General features: G+C 37.3%; 1 protein-coding gene across 5 annotated transcripts in view; it reads right to left on the bottom strand.

Moving 5' to 3' along the window:
* Positions 1-8,991: 8,991 nt before the first annotated feature.
* LOC129245250 (7SK snRNA methylphosphate capping enzyme bin3) overlaps positions 8,992-16,064 on the bottom strand; it is a 175,390-nt gene continuing 168,317 nt past the window's right edge. For all 5 annotated transcript variants that reach the window (XM_054883301.1, XM_054883302.1, XM_054883299.1 and 2 more), the window contains 4 exons: positions 15,776-15,959; positions 14,347-15,713; positions 12,992-13,138; positions 8,992-12,914 (listed from right to left, as the gene is read on the bottom strand). In XM_054883301.1, the coding sequence (XP_054739276.1) occupies positions 12,093-12,914; positions 12,992-13,138; positions 14,347-15,713; positions 15,776-15,959 (2,520 nt within the window). In that variant the 3' untranslated portion in view covers positions 8,992-12,092. The remainder of the gene's footprint in view (positions 12,915-12,991; positions 13,139-14,346; positions 15,714-15,775; positions 15,960-16,064) is intronic.

Here is a 16,064-nt window from a genome sequence, read left to right as displayed (position 1 = left end):
CCACTAATTACAAATCTAATTCTTCTCTTCTTTGTTTTTATCTTTTGCTTACTTGCTTTGCCTGTTTTTACTTTGCATTTGACAGCAGTTGCGGATTGGAACCGGTGCTGGGCATACACACAGCGTTGCCAGCGCGAAATAAAGTTAGGTTACAATACAAAGCTTAAAAAAGAGAAACCAAAATTAAAAATAAAACAAGTTTCGATTTAAATCGTACGCGTGCAAGTATTTGTTTAGCGACTAAAAAATCACTAACAGCAAGAAATTTTCAAAACGACCTTTATGTAGTGGAGATTCTGACTGCGCTGAGAAGAAATTATTTTATAATTCTCAGCCTCAAATCAAACTTCAATCAAAAACCACTTTTCATTAAAAAATTTTTTTTAAGAAAAATTTTTTTTTTTATCGAAAAGTTTCAAAACCAAATAATCAACAAATTCATACACAGCATAGAAACTTTGCTTCATATTGACTTACCTTCTTTCCGTTTATAGCTGAACAAAAACATTTAGCCACCCAAACGCAATATTTTTCAAATGATTTGCCAATCCAGCGATGAATCAATTGCCCAAAAAACTTTTAGCTTTGTGAATTCAGCTTCTGATGCCCGCACTATTTACTCGGGCTTGGTTACCCAGGCTTTTTCTTTTGTCACCCAGTCACTTGGACACTTTTGCTTATCAAGCGGTTTGCTTTAAGCCAACACTATTAATATTCCAAACGAAATTCGTTTTTTTGCAAAAAGAATCACTAAAATTTCGAAACTCCAATTGTGGGAACCATGAACGGCATACCACGGCGTATGAGTCACCACCAACAATTATGTAATTATACACAAATTTCAATGATTTGGCGATGTTGTACTCTTTTGTTGTACCTCCAAAGTAAGACTAACTGTGTTAAATGAAAAAAACAAAACTGATTACTACCCAGGACGGCCAAACTATGCGATAGGCAAACGCGTAAACAACGAATTAATTACATATCGCAACCCATAAAGAATTGATGAGGCTTTTTTTCTTATCTAAATATTTGATAAAAAAAACCTAAAATATGAAGATAGCAAAATTACAAACCTATGTGGCATAATTTCCTAATTTGCTGATAGAAATGAGTAAAACCAAAATTTATTATTTGATAGCGAACATTTGAAAGCTCAGAGTTTTATAGTTGAAAAAATGACTGTCCTTGGGGAATAAAAACTGAGTTATTTTGATGCGGTAGAATCGACAGTTGTGGAAATTGCGGTTATCTTTATCAAACACACCGCTCCCTGTGGTCCCCATTACACTTCTAATTTGATTACGCTTATTGGAACGCCAGCCCAGGCAAGGGCTGCGACAACATCAACAACTAGGATAAAAAAAAATGAAAAAACAAAAAACAAATATTAAAAAATAAAATAAAAAGGAAATGAAAACATATTTCAAAAATGTAAAAATAAAAAAAGTTTATTAAAAAAATAAAATTAAAAAATAAAATAAAAAAGAAATAAAAAAATATTTAAAAAATGTCGAAATAAAAAAAAAATATTAAACAAATATAAAAATATTAAAAAAAATAAAAAATATTAAAAAAAAATTAAAAAATAAAATAAAAAAGAAATAAAAAAATATTTAAAAAATGTTAAAATAAAAAAATTTATTAAATAAATATAAAAATATTAAAAAAATTAAAAATATTAGAAGAAAAAAAAAACAAATATTAAAAAAATAAAACATATTAAAATATATAAAAGTATTAAAACACTTAAAAAAAAATTTTAAATATTAAAGAAATTAAAAAATATTAAAAAAAAAATAAAAAATATTCAGAAATAAAAATTACGCTCTCGAGCTTTCAAAATTCGAATACAAATCAATTATTCGATTGCCGTAATACTAAGAAAGGCAAGCATATTTCATATGGAGAAAATGTGCTACACTGTCAGGGAAATTATAAAAATTATAAAAAAATCCTACAGATTTTTTAGAAGCTTCCAACTATCATTTTAGTAAAATTCAATAAGCGATAAAACTGCATACCAAAAATCATTTTAGAAATTTTAGTTAAAAACTATGAAATGGAGTTGAAAAGTTAGTGAAGTATTTCCAATTTTTTCTAAAAAGTTTGAAATTTGCATTATAAAGGGTTTTTCAATAAGGGCGGGTAGATGTTGAAATGGAATAAAATGGCGTTTGCTGTGTGGCAAGTAGCGCCGTCCTGCTGGAACCATATGTCGTCCAGGTCGATATGGTTCAATATGGGCCATATGAAATTGGAAGGGCCACCACGTCTACCGAAAAATGGGCGCAATGCGCTCATCGTTTGCGTTAATGAACACTCATTTTGATAATAAAGTTTTATCATTTGAACGTGCTGTTCAACCGTGTAACTTGCCATGATGATTTGGCATAAACATTTGAATAATAAACAAAAGATTTGACAGATGTCACCAAAACAAAATTGCTGCCACAAGGCGCCAAAATCGACCCGCGCCAATTGAAAAACCCTTTACCATAGTTTATTAATCCCCTTGCATCAAAATGGCCACAACATTGCTCCATTTTGTGAAAAAAATGTGAAGCAAAATGATTTTTTTCTATTTTATATATAATATATTTTTTTAATGTGCATATCTTGATTTTTGAAAATATATAGATTTCTCTTACTTCGTTTTTTATTGCTTAAATTTGATTTTTGATGTTGAGTGAAATTTGGTGTTTTTTAGACAATGAGCGATACTTTTATATAAAAACAAATAAGACCCCAAAAAAAAAAAAATTATGAGAAAACAAAGAAAATTAAACAAACAAAAATTACAAAACTGGTGAAAGTGTTACCGTGCTATCGCCTGTCACGGGCTATAGGCAATGAGCTCATGAATGTGGAAAAAAACAGAAACAAATTTCTTTCAGCAGCTTTCACTTCCTACATTGCTTTTTAAAAGCAATCGGAATGCGTATAATAATAAATCGTTTGGAAAATATGATTCACCTGCCTTACATACCTTCATACGGATCTTTTTCTCAACCTCCAAACTTAAAGCTCACTTTATCTTCTTGATATTTATCCTGAAAAAAAATGGATGAGACGGATATCTTCAAAATGAATGTACTCGTAGTTGATGGGATCATTAAAATTTGTGGTGAAATATAAACTGCTTTAAATTTTACTGGTATTCAAATAAATAAAAACAAAGCAAGCCAAAAAAAAGTAAGGCAAAAAAAGAAAAAAACAAAAAAAAAACAAAAATCTGCTCACCGGCATTTCTAACCTTGAAAATATTTTAGCAAAATAGTAAATTTTTACTGACCCTGACGTAAGCGGAATTATGACAGCGGTACCACAACACTTCTTGGTCCCTTCCAAGCGGTCCTTTCTCGGTACCAAAACCTTGCTTGCGTGCATCAATGAGGATTTGGAAGCTGGGAACTGACCAGTTGATAAGAAAACCACGACCAATCATATTCAGAATTACGTCAACAATAACCGATCAGTGGCCTTTGGGAGAACATGCCAAGAAGATGGGGCGGCCGTACAACAATAGATGTAAAAGCTGCAACCAAGAAGAATATAAAGCAACAGTATTTCACTATCTGTGTGAGTGCTCAAGTTTGGGTGCTCCACGCCATAGAAAGCTGGGGAAGTTCTCGATGGCCAATTCGAAAAAAATTGCAGAAAAGAAAATAGACGGCATGGGCAGATTCATAGTCAATTCGAGATGGTTCGACTAATAACAAGAGTGGTTCTACAAGTGGTGGATCAACCATCTTTTATGGCATCTTTTGCACTAATTGGGTCTGGGCTGTCTCACTCAGACAATGCCTCTGTCACCACCACCACCGTAAAAGTGGTTAATTTACAAAAAAACTGAGATTGTGTTGGTGAAATATGAAAAAAATCAACGCAGTCAGCGCTCATGATTCAATATTAAAAGGTTTTGTATTCAAGCATCTTCTACAAAAAAAATCGGATTCTTCAACATTCTTCTTCTTGATCAACAACGTTGGTGACTCTTCAATTTTGGGTAATTATACAAAATAGTAAAATGTAAACTTCTTCATACTAAAAATTCGAAACACTTATTCGTTTGTGTCATTTACTTTTGTGTCAAACGCTAACATTTTGTTTTCTGATTGCGCGAAAATCGGTAAATCTCAAAATTATCAAATTTTACTATTTAATAAATCTTTGTGTTTGCAGGTTTCATTGTCTTTCTAGTTTTTGGCTGTTTTTGATAATTTTTTGTCTACTCCAGAACACCGATACCTGTTTGAAAAAGTGGACATACAAATATAAATGCAAGTGGTGATTAGGCTAAATTCTAACCACTGAAGTACAGATTTCTTGTGCCTTTGAGTTTGGTGCTGGCAAACACACCTCACCTTCTGTGAATTTTTTCTGGTTCAAGTGCAGCCACACCTATTAACTTTGAATTAAAGGATCCTTTAAAGTTAGCAAGAGTTTATCGGCTCGGCAAGTAAAACTCGCTTTATTGGTTGCATGGGAAATGGATCTTTCTAGGTCTAAAATATAGTAGGGATCCACGCCTGAGTGTTTCGGGTGCTTTATTGCTCGCTTAGTCTACTCAAAGCCACCCATATATAAGATGTAATATTGTTAAGATGTTAGAAACACAACATCTAACAGCATAAAGCTGGGATTAGGGCTGCCGTACCTTATGGAGCTCACACTCCCCAACTTAAACGTACGCCCGTATGACCGTATCAGCTGGCACGATGAAACAATGACCTACGATACTACGGAACGGAACAGTGGTGAGAATTCATTTACATGGGGCTCTCTTTTGTTTGATCGTGCCAGCTGCTACGGGCGTACGTTGACGTTGATGAGTGTGAGCACCATTAGCCATAACCATAACCATAGCAATCAGCTGTTTTGATTAAACATATGGCATCACTGTAAACCATAATAGGTGCCGCACCTTAACACCGCAACCATAACCGCAGTCCTATGTATCTACTGAATTTTGGTTTTTCTCCGTTAACGTAAGCAGCTGTGAAATACTTTACATTTGTTTTGATATTTGCGATACAAATTTGAACAGTAGCAATAAACGGTGAAAAATGAATTGGTTTAGTGGAAATGTATCCGTGTTTTTATACTTCTTCTTGTAATTCTACTTCTTTTTATAATTCTACTTCAATATCAGCTGTATGGTTACGATGTGACTAATCGACGAATGCTGTAATGTTGCGGCTATGGATCATACGACTATGACTCTATGGCTAAAACTTTTGGAGAATGCCTCTGAAGTGGCAATCGTGTTATTTCGACAACATACTGGGAGCGCTGCCTTTTATGTCGGTACGAAAATATTGAATAACTTTGAAAAAAAAAACAACTGATTTGTATAAGTGAGGTATTTTTATTTGATTTGCTTATTTAAAATTTATTAAAACTATTTTTTGAATGCAATATCAATCAAGTGGCCACCTTTATTAGCAATCACAAATTGCGATCTTTTTTCTGCGTTTCTCATCACCTTGTCAAGCATCTCGGGTTTTATAGCGTCGGTTTCGGCACGAATGTTTGCCTTAAGCTGGTCAATAGTATGCGGCTTGTTGGCGTAAGCCTTACTTTTTAGATAACCCCACAAAAAGAAGTCCGGGGGGGTTAAGTCAGGTGATCTGGGAGGCCAGTCGATGTCGCTTCCTCTTTTTGACACTAGACGTCCCGGGAATTTGCGTTGCAGAAATTCAATTGTTGCATTCGCAGTGTGGCATGGCGCATCGTCTTGTTGAAGCCAGTAACCGTCTAAACCTTTCTCACGCATTTGCGGGCCGACATAATGGGCCAACATCCATCGATATCGATTTCCATAGACCGTTTCGTTTTCTCGGTAAAAATAAGGTCCAATGATTTGTTGATGTTTTGGCGCAAATGCCGGCCCAAACAGTTACTTTCAGGCCATGCAGTGGCGTTTCATGGATCTCGTGTGGATTCTCAGTTCCCCATAAGCGGCAATTTTATTTATTCACGCTGCCATAGAGGTTAAAATGCACCTCGTCAGTCATTCAAATTTGATTCCAAAAATTTGGTTCAGTATCAACCATTCGACCGATTGTTTAGGCGTATTCCAAGCGACGTGAATGGTCTATCGGCAATATTCTTTGTGCCAATTGCACTTTATACGGATCAAAATTTAAACCATCCTTTAAAATCCGCCGCATTGTGGTTTCACTGACGCAAAAATCCTGAGCGCAACGACGATACGACACTGTTGGCTACTGTGCAACGCTCTACCTCACTGCTTCAACAAGTTCATTGGAATGTTCTGGTCGTTGATGAACGGCATGTTGACTATCTCCTACTGTCATGTGCTCAAAAATTCGACACCAAACGACGCACAGTGTGACTTTTTTCACTTTTAGGATGCCAAAATTAATAACAGCCAAACCAAAGGAGCAATTCATTTCAAATTTTGCAGTGTGGTTGCAGATACCTAAACCTGATTTGAGAATAAAAATGGGCGTGATACGCCCACTTTTTCTCCTTGCGCACATATAAGGCAAAATTTCACATAATATAATCATATTTTCTACTTTAAAAGCATTTTCCAGTGCCAATTTAAATACTGCAAATGTAGGGATCGGATGATATTAGAAGCCTGTGCAATAAATCCTCATTGGTTTGAGTTCGTGAACTTTTCATTGTATACCATTCGCGATAATTTCTGACATCTTTATTTCTCGATTCTTGCGCTTCTTCGGAAAGCTGACCAATAGGAACCATGCATGACGATATTATATGTCTTGAACGGAACAGTATTTTATGCAGACTGACTGGCATATTGTACCACTCATATTCACTCAAATAAAGATCGCGTGTGTCTCTCACGTATACCTCAAAGGCCTCACCATTTATCTGAAATTCACACCCTAAGCAAGACAATATGGTGAAAAGCCTTTTTAAGAGACATAATTTAATGCCTGTAATGTCTGCAGTAACTTCTGCATTCCTAAAAAAACGTCGTGCTGTGTTTCCGTCATTTGTATTGCAAGATTTCTCTTTTGGCATATCAATTAAAAACCCAGTTTCGTTTCTAAATCTGCTTTGAATGCTTTCCTTCCTCTGTTTCAGTTTTTCCTTATTTTCGGCGCCTCTTACACACCATGTCCTTAGTTCCAACCGATATGCAATGTGCAACATACACTCCATGCACCGTATCCATGAGTGAAGTGGTGAAATGCCGAATCTTAGCATGTTTGCGTCAACTTTCCGTTCCGACAAAGCGCTAAAATTATTCATATCCTTCGCTGAAGCACCACATATATAACACGCTTGAGATGAGGTATATGCTGAAAGTGCATTACATACTTTACCGTCAATCATACACAAAATTAGTGTACTAGTAACTTTAAAGTTTAAATTTTCCATCTTAATTATTGTAGGAAGAAGATTAGAAATTTGGTCTTCCACAATCTTTACTTCTCTCACAATAGCATCTCGCGTTTCTTTTTCAAACAAAAATTTAATGGGACGGCAATATCTGGTTGATGATGGAACAGGGTTCCTCCATATAACAACTCTATGTTCATTAACTAGAGTACGGGCTAGAACACGGGCCTTAACTCGGCAAGACCCCTCCCACTTTGAAGAAAATTGGTAACACAGTTTTTTTATACGCTCTCCTAGCTTTTTAGTATCCACGTCTCTTCCGATCACCGCAAAAATTTTCCCCAACACCGCATCACGACGCGTTTCTTTTGAGCTCGTCAGCCAAATTTCAAAAAGTTCTTTCCGAGGAATCGCCATGAAAACTTCTTTTAAAGCTGTGGTAGCAAATTGTTGCAAAATTTCATTCCAGTATCTGAAACACAGAATCCTAAAGGTCCTTTCGCTGTTAAAGAATGGACGGAACTCGATGGACCAATATAAGTTTTTCTCAGTAAAATATCAAAAATAATATTAAGCTATGGCTGTTTTAGTGATATTTTACTGAGCGGATTTGTATCGATAGTAAAAACTTTATAATCCTCTTACTTACCCCTGAAGTAAAAAATTGTTGAAATTTAATCAGCAAATACTCAATTTTATGAAATTGATACTTATTCGTATTATATCTTTTGACAAACTTCACAGCGATGTTCGAATAATAAATAAAAATTATTCAATTGACGCACCGGTTTGTGATTGTAAACGGTTATCTTTCTTAAAACTATTGTTTTGATAAATTTTGAGTACACTGTCGTAAAATTTGGTCATTTTTACACAACATACCGAAAGAAAATCATTTTCGCAGTTTTTTTTTTTTTTTTAATTTTGGCATCCTAAAACGATAAAGTCACAGTGTGCGACGTCTGATAATACTAGAGGGTGCCTGTTTGCCGCGATACTTTTTGCGATATTCGCGTTGAGTTATGCGATCCATTGTTGAAATTGTACTGAATTGACATATCGAAAACTTCTATGTTGAAGTAGATCGGTTGGTAAATAGCAAAGTTATTCAGCGTTTACATACCGACATAAAAGACGGCGCACCCTGTAGAAAACGTACCGTTGCAGGTGCGCAACGCATCCATGGTAATGGATGAATGAAATTCATTTTTTTATTCGAAAATTCACTGTATACTTTTATTTTTATTCTTTCTCTTTAATCATTACATTTTATTACATTTTAAATTTATTTATCATCTTCTTCAGGGTTATTTAAATTCATTTTACATTTTATGTATACGCGTAAAATATTTTAGATTTTTAAATTTATATTAATATTTTATTTTTCATTCATTTCATTTTTGTTCTTTTGCATCAAATTTCATTTGATTTACAACACTTTTATTATATATTTTTTTTTTGTTAATGATTATGCCGTACATTAGATAAAGATATAAAGATTTGTTAAAACTAAGGCAAATGAAATTAAATTTAGATAGTCTGCAGAAAACACTACCACACTCACGTACGTATTCTACACTTATTAGCAGCAGCATTTGGTAAGCGTTAAGTTAAGTTACAGTTAAAATATCTAATTTGTTTTCCTTGTTTTCTTTGTTGTTTTTTTTTTTCTTCTAAAAGCTTAATTAGACATGTATGTGTGTGTGTGTGTATGTATGTTTAAGCTTAATATTTCCTTGTTTTTGTTACTTTTCGCATAAGTTTGTTACGTGCCCGCGCGCACAGAAGTAACGCTTTAATTGTGCCACATTGAAAGTGCGTCAAGGCAGTTAAACGTTTCGGCTGCAAGTTTCGCTTGTGCTGCTCAGTGTTTAGGGAGAAAAAATTTAACTACAAAGCGTTGACTTTTACAAAATGTTACAATTAAGGCGCGCCTTCAATTTTTATGCGCCTGGGCCGCTTACGGGTGATTGGCAAATATATTTTTCAAGTTTGTATGTATATATATATTTTTTTTCTTATTCTTTTAACAGCTACAAATACCTGTTAAATATGTTTACGTATATGCAAGTAAGTTTTTATTTCTTTTTTTCTGGTTTTTTTGCGGTATATAAATATGCGAATAGTGTACACTAAAATAAAACGTACAAATATTTATCTCGTATATATATGTGTGTGTGTATATAAACATTTTTTTATAAATAATTAAGACTATAATTGATAACATATATGGTGAGTTTAATGCTAAGTTTATATATTTATGCTAAAAATAGTGAATATTCTAATGTTTTTCGAATGCAGACAAGCACAACTGGCGGGTGAAGTTTTTGTGTGTGGCGCTGTGGCAGGGAAGTAGTGGGGCCGTTAATATAGAGTAATAATTTAAAAAAAAGTATAACCATTACAACAAATTTTAAACATTTTCACAAAATATTAAACGCTTTAATTTTTGTTTATTTTAAGGGGTACGCGCATCCTTAATAAATTCTTCCTTATCTTCTCTTAACTTTCTATGCAGCTCCAGACACACTGCCAATAAGTTGAAAAATCGTATGCCTACACCTACTGTAAAGGATTCATATGTACATATATATGCATATGCAAGTAGATTATAAAATATCAACTAATTTAAATCAACACTAGTAAACATTTTTTTGTTTTTTACCAAAACTAACTAATACTAATTTTGAATAATTTTTGCTTTTTTATTAAATTTCCGTTTTTTTCTTCTTTTTTATTCCTTTTGTATTTGGCTCACAAATGGTAAAATATATCTAATATGTAGAGCTTAGTGTAGTGGGCGTGTACTGGAAAAAAATATTTGGTACAAAAAATCGTAAATATTACCAGCGGTCTTGAGGCATGAAGACGATGAAGTAAAAATTATTTTTTCCCCCAGCGAATATATGAAATTGCAGTAGAAATTATTTTTACTCGAGGGTATTTTGTACGAGGATGCACAGTCAGAGAGATGGCACTACTGTCGCGTATCGGTTCACCCCAAGCAATTAAGAGAATTTTATTTTTGCTCGAACTTTTTAAACGACCCTTGTATACATATCTAATTAGCGCCTACACCCTTTAGTGAGTGATTGACCAAGCTTCTGCTCCAATTTGTGCCGCGCGCCTTGCAGTTGTTGCGCAAATGACGGCACCTACAGTTTTAAGCCGACTACAAACGGCAACTGACGGCCACCATAGCCGGATGGGTTGGTGCGTGACTACCATTCGGAATTCAGATAAAACGTAGGTTCGAATCTCGGTGAAACACCAAAATGAAGAAAAAGATTTTTCTAATAGCGATCGACCCTCAGAAAGGATGTGCGCGCCCGTCAACTGGCTTTTTAAAGCGGAGGAGCGACCGCTATTAGAACAAAAAATGTTTTTAATATTTGACTTTTTAATCTGGCAGTGGGTTTCGAACTGACCTCACTGAGTGGGAATCACGCGCAAGCACATTCTATTATGACGACCGCCATAAAAATTACTATATTTTTAAATATTTGCTTGAATTATTAATTAGCTCATAAAATTTAAAACAAAATAATATAGTTTTATTCAATTGGTGCGCTTCAACTTTTTTCCGATAGGGAGGGCGAACGGCGCAATATTTTTTATTTTTCGCTTGTCATTTGTAAACTTCATTAGTATACATTTCATCATGGAACGCTACACACTTGAGCAACGATTGCAAATCGTGCAAATTTTTTATGAAAAAAATCGTTCTGTTGCTGCTACTTTAAGAGCATTACGGCCATTTTACGGTCCATTTAACAAGCCGTCCCGTTTTGGGGTTATGTGAAGTCATTGGTCTACAGTAACAAGCCGGCGACGATTTGTGAGCTCAGAGCCAATATTGAACGCGAAATTGCTGGAATTTCAGCCGATTTATGCAAAAGAGTGGTCGAAAATTGGGTTCAACGATTGGACTTCGTAAAACGTGCACGCGGTGGTCATGCAAAAGAAATCGAATTTCATACTTAAATGTATATGTTCAAACTCGATAATAAAAAAGAAATTAGTTAAAAAAGTCAAACCGTTTGTGTTTTATTCAAAAAAGTTCAAAAGTTGAAGCGCTCTTACTGAAAACCCCATTAAAAATGTATAGGAAAAAATGTTCAATGTAACAAATCAAAGCTTTAAATTTTGAAAAATGGCTTATTTAAAAAATTTAAAAATCAACTCTATCAAACAGTTAACAATTTTAGATTAGAACGCTCAAGATAAGCACTTGCACGTCTTTTTCGTTCCATACAAAACAAAAAAAAATATTTTCCAATAATAGAAACGAAAGAATAGACATTTTCTTCCACAATAGCTAGGCGCTTTGCCTCCTTCACACCGTGAAATAAAAACGTGCGCGCTTAATTTACCAGCATTTTTTGCCACATTTAAAGCCTGTACACAATTTGCCAAAAACAATATTTAGCGCCAGCTGTGGTGTGCGTTTTTTCTTTTTTGTAAATTAAATAAAAAAATCTTTGTATATTATTTTAACTATACTCAAAAAGCTAAAGCGCTACAGCACAATAAAAAAAAGTTTAAACCTCTACAACTTTCAAAATTTTTAGCTTCGGCTTCTATCGATTTAGTCTTCCAATATTATGTATCTTCTTATATTTTAATGGTTTTCATAAGCGTCTTTAGCGTGTTTGTTCGCTCCACACAAAACACCCGCATTCAAAAACTCTACACACATTTCTAGAAATTCGTCGCTCCGAAAACAAAGAAAGAAAACTCAAAACTACTTAAGCATCATTTAAATCACAGTAATGCTGACCGCCTTCTTGGCCCACAGCACCACTCGCCACATGCAGCTCGCCATTGCCAGTGCCAGTGACATTCGCAACAGTACCGCCTCCCGCTACCACCGCCTGACCTTGTCCCTGTCCCACGTGCTGCTCATCGTCCAACAATAGTGCATCCTCAACCAATGCATCGGAGTCATTGTTATGTTGCACCTGCGGCGACGATGAGCTCTCACCACAGTTGGTCGCATACACATGTTGCATACCACCAGCAGGCAACTGATTCGAATCATCGGTATCTGCATCGCGTATTGAACTGAACGCACCGCCTGCATTTGCATTAGGCGATGATGTGTCCTCGTTGGGTGGGTACACGTGTCGATGGTAACTGCCACCACCGCCACTACCACCACCATCGCCATCCAATTCGGCCTCTCGCACACTCCCAAAGACGGGTGTGTGCGAGGAGCTGTTACGCAAGCTAGCGGGTGGTGACCAAATGGTTTGGTAGAGGGGCGAGGCAAACACGTACATGTGGTTTAGGTATCCTATGTCGTAGGAGGGTAAATACGAGTCGGTCTCCAACGGATTGTAAATGGGCTGGGGCGTTTGATGGCAGCTGTACGGGCCGGAGGTGCCGCCCGTGTAGTGTGGTGTGTCATATGCCTGGCTGCGTGTCGATGACATGGCATACGATGCTAGACCCGCAGGACGCGGTGGCATTGTGGCGTAAATGCCACGATAAGCTTCGAACGGTGTCTGTGGGTAGTATGCGTCACTCCAGCGTATATGATTTGGTGTATAATCGCCTTTGGCGTACAACTGGAATGGGTGGAAATGAAATGAGTTAAAAGCTGGTAAATTAATATTTAATGGAAATTTTTTAATAAATTACTCACCTGTATGGGACGACAAAAGCCTTTGCTTAAGTGGCGTGGCACACCCAGCGTATAGCTGTGACTGAAACCGACCTCAGAGCTAAGCAAATACTCGTGGAATTTGTTGGGAAAGAATTCAATGTTGCGGTAGTTGTGATAGATTCGAGGCTGTAAAAGATGTGAAAAAGTTTTGTATATGAATAACATAACTCGAAAGTGTTTTTAAAAAAGTGGGAAAAAACGAAAAAATTCAATTCAATTCAAAGACGAATAATAGAGGCTAAAGTAATCGCTAGAACACAAAATATACAAAAATGTTTCTTCAGTCATAAAGCACAAAGAAAGTTTACAATGTTTTTTACAGCTAGAATTTTGTTGTTTTTTACAGACAGAATTTATTGCACGAAGCAAAAACAAAGAAGAAAGTGCACATAATGGAATCAGCAGCGGAAGCACTTAGAAGTGCGCTCCGGTTTTTCGCTTCGAACACCTCAGAGGAGGGAATTCTTATTTATAAGATGATCAGCCGTAGCCGAATGGGTTGGTGCGTGACTACCATTCAAATCTCCGTGCACGAACATCAAATAATAGTTAAAAAATAAAAAGTTTTCCTAATAGCCGTCGCTCCTTGGCAGGCAATGGCAAATCTCTGAGTGTATTTCTGCCATGAAAAAGCTCCTCATAAAAACCATTTGCCGTTCGGAGTCGGCTCCGAAGATCCCTCAATTTGTGGAACAACATGAAGAAACACATCACAAATAAGAGGAGGAGCTCGGCCAAACACCTAACAGAGGTATAGCCGGCAATTATCAGATAATCAAGAAAAAAAATCAGGTAACCTTGTAAAAGTAGTATGTTTCTAAATTTCTCCTCTCAGCCAGCGATTTGAGGGAACGTCCGAGCTAATAACCAATCCTCGGAGCTCTGTCAACGAGCCACCTAACTCCACCAACTGAGCAGTGCCGTATGATACAATAAACACAACTTGGGGCCTAGATTACAGAATTTACAGCTAACCAAAGGCTGTCACTTCAACAGCTTTCCCGAAAATGTATGCGAACTAATTTATGCTGTACCAACAACACGTAAACCAATCAACGCTTTACCAAGTTACGGTTCATATTGGCGACTTTGGTATAACCGTAGCCTCCAAAATACGTAATCAGTCATATTTCCACGACGTAAAAATTGCCAGCCAGAGTAACCAAAGAAGCCAAGACCTGTCGAGAATTCATTCTGAAGAGAAAACATGCCTCTGAGTCTCCGTGCACTTTGAACTCAGTGTATTTATTTGCTTTTTAGGTAAAATTTTAATTTTATTTAAATTCCTCATTTCCCTAATTTTTTTCATCACAATTCAAGTACTCTCTACTTACCGTTAGATTTTTCTTCTTCTTGTAGCTCGCCCAATTTTGCGCTTCCAATATCAACTTCCCACCGGGTCGCAGTTGATTAAACATGCGCTTGAAGGTCATCTTCAGTCCAGCATCACCGAAATTCAAGTGTATCCACTTTGTTACCGACAAGCAAAGTATGAGATCATATTGCTGCGTGTCGTTTGCCAGCTGTGCCTCATCTTCCAACACATAATTCTGATGGCGAAAGAATACATTCCGTGGAAATTCGTTTTTACGCTTGCGATTCGCTGCCCCACCGCTCCCGCTGGCTGGTGTAGCATTGCTCGCATGGCCAGGTGTGTTTATAGACGCACTGGGCGAATGAGCATCCGCTGTCGCATGGGAGGCGGTAGCTTTTCCCGTTGGTATGACGCCGTAGGTGAGTGGAAATGACACGGGGAATAAATCAGTAGCAGGAACATGCAATGCTTGCTGCTGTTGTTGGTAATGGTAATGGTTGTGGTGGTGGTGATGCATGTGGTGATGGTGGTGATGATGATGATGTTGTTGTTGTTGCTGCTGTAGTTGGTGTTGTGCATGCTGCTGCTGTTGCTGCTGCCCAAACTGCTGTGTTGGGTGTTTCGACTTCTTGCGACGCCGCGTCTTTTTTGGTTTATTTACGCTGGCATCGGCTGCTGGGCCCATTTTGTCTCCAGCGGAATTGGCAGTATCTTTTGTGCATACAGTTTCTGTCTTTATTTCACCGGCTGCGCTGCTCGCTGCCACTTTCTCGTTTTTGATTTCGCCCTTTTCTTCTTCCTTCTTAATGCCTGCAGACGCATCTAGCGCCTTGACCGCTGGCTCCGTTGGTATGCGCACATACAAGGCGAGATTGTGTCGTGCGCGCGCTACCAACTTCCTATCGATATCAATGCCTAATATAGACTTGGGCGCAAAATTACGCGCCACTGTGATGGTCATATGGCCCACATTGCAACCAATATCGAGTATGTCTTTATTCTTGAAGAGCTCCAAGTGGCGCTGGAATACTTGCAGACGCACATCCACCAGCTCATTGAGATGTCGCAAGCCTACGTAGCGGTCGTAGTTGCCATACTGATACTTAACGCCATCGGCGCGGAAATGCGGCATTTTTGTAAGCTGCGCAATGGAAGTGGAGGCGGTTGGGACATCTGCGACTCTTTTTGCAGCATCGCCTGCTGCTGGGCATTCATCAGTCGGCATTGTGGCCGAAGTATCACCAGCGCTTGTGTCCATCGGTGATTCCTGCTCACCAGCGGCAACCGATGTGGCGCCTGATGTGGTGCTGAGCGGACTAGCTAGTCCCACTTCCGAAATTGTTTCCAGCTTGCTGAAGTCAGGCGTTTCGACGCGCAATAAGTCGGCTGCGAAAATAAATGGACGTTTAGTGGTGTAATTCGGGTCAATGTAAAACTCATTTGCTTACCTTCGTTCATCAGCGGCTTGGCGACCTCGTCTGCTGGACTCAGCACGTCCGTTTCGCTAATTGATGTGGAGCGCCGCGTGGGCTTTCGTGCGCCTGTGGCTGCAAGACGTGGCGGTCGCTTCCAGGCACCGGGTTGTGGCACCACCGGACTGACGATCTTATCCATGGCATCGCGATGGAATTTCTGGAAGATGGAACGTGAAAAACGTAATCAGTAAAAACATCTTAAGAAAAGTGCACGTGCTCCCCACACGCTAAAATAAAGAAAAAAAAATGACAACCGCTTAAG

This window comes from Anastrepha obliqua, chromosome 4 (assembly GCF_027943255.1).
Source record: "Anastrepha obliqua isolate idAnaObli1 chromosome 4, idAnaObli1_1.0, whole genome shotgun sequence".
NCBI classification, from domain to species: Eukaryota; Metazoa; Arthropoda; class Insecta; order Diptera; family Tephritidae; genus Anastrepha; species Anastrepha obliqua.
Note: the sequence above shows the minus strand (reverse complement) of the source record. Positions and strands in the feature narration are given on the sequence as shown.